At 30.0% G+C, this 2,500-nt stretch overlaps 1 protein-coding gene across 17 annotated transcripts in view; it reads right to left on the bottom strand.

Moving 5' to 3' along the window:
- Positions 1-2,500, bottom strand: part of LOC117596042 (spore coat protein SP65) — a 21,204-nt gene that overhangs the window by 5,720 nt on the left and 12,984 nt on the right. For 11 of the 17 annotated variants that reach the window (XM_053229626.1, XM_053229621.1, XM_053229624.1 and 8 more), the window contains exons 3-4: positions 1,783-1,830; positions 744-791 (exon numbers count right to left, since the gene is read on the bottom strand). In XM_053229626.1, coding sequence (XP_053085601.1) covers positions 744-791; positions 1,783-1,830 — 96 coding nt within the window. The remainder of the gene's footprint in view (positions 1-743; positions 792-1,782; positions 1,831-2,500) is intronic. The other 6 variants (XM_053229622.1, XM_053229627.1, XM_053229631.1 and 3 more) reach the window with 1 other exon arrangement.

Raw genomic sequence — 2,500 nt, forward strand, 5'->3', positions numbered from 1 at the left:
AATGATGAGTATTAATGAGTGCATAATGATGAGTATTAATGAGTGTAATGCTTAGTATTAATCAGTGTAATGATGAGTATTAATGAGTGTAATGATGAGTATTAATGAGTGTAATGATGAGTATTAATGAGTGTAATAATGAGTATTAATGAGTGTAATGATGAGTATTAATGAGTGTAATGATGAGTATTAATGAGTGTAATGATGAGTATTAATAAGTGTAATGATAAGTATTAATGAGTGCATAATGATGAGTATTAATGAGTGTAATGATGAGTATTAATGAGTGTAATGATGAGTATTAATGAGTGCATAATGATGAGTATTAATGAGTGTAATGATGAGTATTAATGAGTGTAATGATGAGTATTAATGAGTGTAATGAATATTAATGAGTGTAATGATGAGTATTAATGAGTGTAATGATGAGTATTAATGAGTGTAATGATGAGTATTAATGAGTGTAATAATGAGTATTAATGAGTGTAATGATGAGTATTAATGAGTGTAATGATGAGTATTAATGAGTGCATAATCATGAGTATTAATGAGTGTAATGCTTAGTATTAATGAGTGCATAATGATGAGTATTAATGAGTGTAATGATGAGTATTAATGAGTGTAATGATGAGTATTAATGAGTGTAATGATGACTACTAATGAGTGTACATCACTGTGTGTTAGAGTGTGTGTGTGTGTGCGTGTGTGTGTGTGTGTGTGTAGTGGACTCTCCATATACTCACCCACAATATCCTGGACGCTGGTGGTAGTTGCTGCTCCTGTAGTGGAAGCTGTGTAGGAGAATAATGTAAAAACAAAGTCAGGTCACTGTGTCGGTGTAAAATAACTGACTGAAGTCCTTGTTTTACTGTATTAATGAGTGTAATGATGAGTATTAATGAGTGTAATGAGTATTAATGAGTGTAATGCTTAGTATTAATGAGTGTAATGATGAGTACTAATGAGTGTAATGATGAGTGTTAATGAGTGTAATGATGAGTGTTAATGAGTGTAATGATGAGTATTAATGAGTGTAATGATGAGTATTAATGAGTGTAATGATGAGTATTAATGAGTGTAATGATGAGTACTAATGAGTGTAATGATGAGTATTAATGAGTGTAATGATGAGTATTAATGAGTGTAATGCTTAGTATTAATGAGTGCATAATGATGAGTATTAATGAGTGTAATGATGAGTATTAATGAGTGCATAATGATGAGTATTAATGAGTGTAATGATGAGTATTAATGAGTGTAATGATGAGTATTAATGAGTGTAATGATGAGTATTAATGAGTGCATAATGATGAGTATTAATGAGTGTAATGATGAGTATTAATGAGTGTAATGATGAGTATTAATGAGTGTAATGATGAGTATTAATGAGTGTAATGATGAGTATTAATAAGTGTAATGATAAGTATTAATGAGTGCATAATGATGAGTATTAATGAGTGTAATGATGAGTATTAATGAGTGTAATGATGAGTATTAATGAGTGCATAATGATGAGTATTAATGAGTGTAATGATGAGTATTAATGAGTGTAATGATGAGTATTAATGAGTGTAATGAATATTAATGAGTGTAATCATGAGTATTAATGAGTGTAATGCTTAGTATTAATGAGTGCATAATGATGAGTATTAATGAGTGTAATGATGAGTACTAATGAGTGTAATGATGAGTATTAATGAGTGTAATGATGACTACTAATGAGTGTACATCACTGTGTGTTAGAGTATGTGTGTGTGTGTAGTGGACTCTCCATATACTCACCCACAATATCCTGGACGCTGGTGGTAGTTGCTGCTCCTGTAGTGGAAGCTGTGTAGGAGAATAATGTAAAAACAAAGTCAGGTCACTGTGTCGGTGTAAAATAACTGACTGAAGTCCTTGTTTTACTGTATTAATGAGTGTAATGATGAGTATTAATGAGTGTAATGCTTAGTATTAATGAGTGCATAATGATGAGTATTAATGAGTGTAATGATGAGTATTAATGAGTGTAATGATGAGTATTAATGAGTGTAATGATGAGTATTAATGAGTGTAATGATGAGTACTAATGAGTGTAATGATGAGTATTAATGAGTGTAATGATGAGTATTAATGAGTGTAATGATGATGAGTATTAATGAGTGTAATGAGTATTAATGAGTGTAATGCTTAGTATTAATGAGTGCATAATGATGAGTATTAATGAGTGTAATGATGAGTATTAATGAGTGCATAATGATGAGTATTAATGAGTGTAATGATGAGTATTAATGAGTGTAATGATGAATATTAATGAGTGTAATGATGAGTATTAATGAGTGCATAATGATGAGTATTAATGTAATGATGAGTATTAATGAGTGTAATAATGAGTGTTAATGAGTGTAATGATGAGTATTAATGAGTGTAATGATGAGTATTAATGAGTGTAATGATGAATATTAATGAGTGTAATGATGAGTATTAATGAGTGCATAATGATGAGTATTAATGAGTG

The sequence above is a fragment of the Pangasianodon hypophthalmus genome, chromosome 25, assembly GCF_027358585.1.
Source record: "Pangasianodon hypophthalmus isolate fPanHyp1 chromosome 25, fPanHyp1.pri, whole genome shotgun sequence".
In the NCBI taxonomy this organism is placed as follows: Eukaryota; Metazoa; Chordata; class Actinopteri; order Siluriformes; family Pangasiidae; genus Pangasianodon; species Pangasianodon hypophthalmus.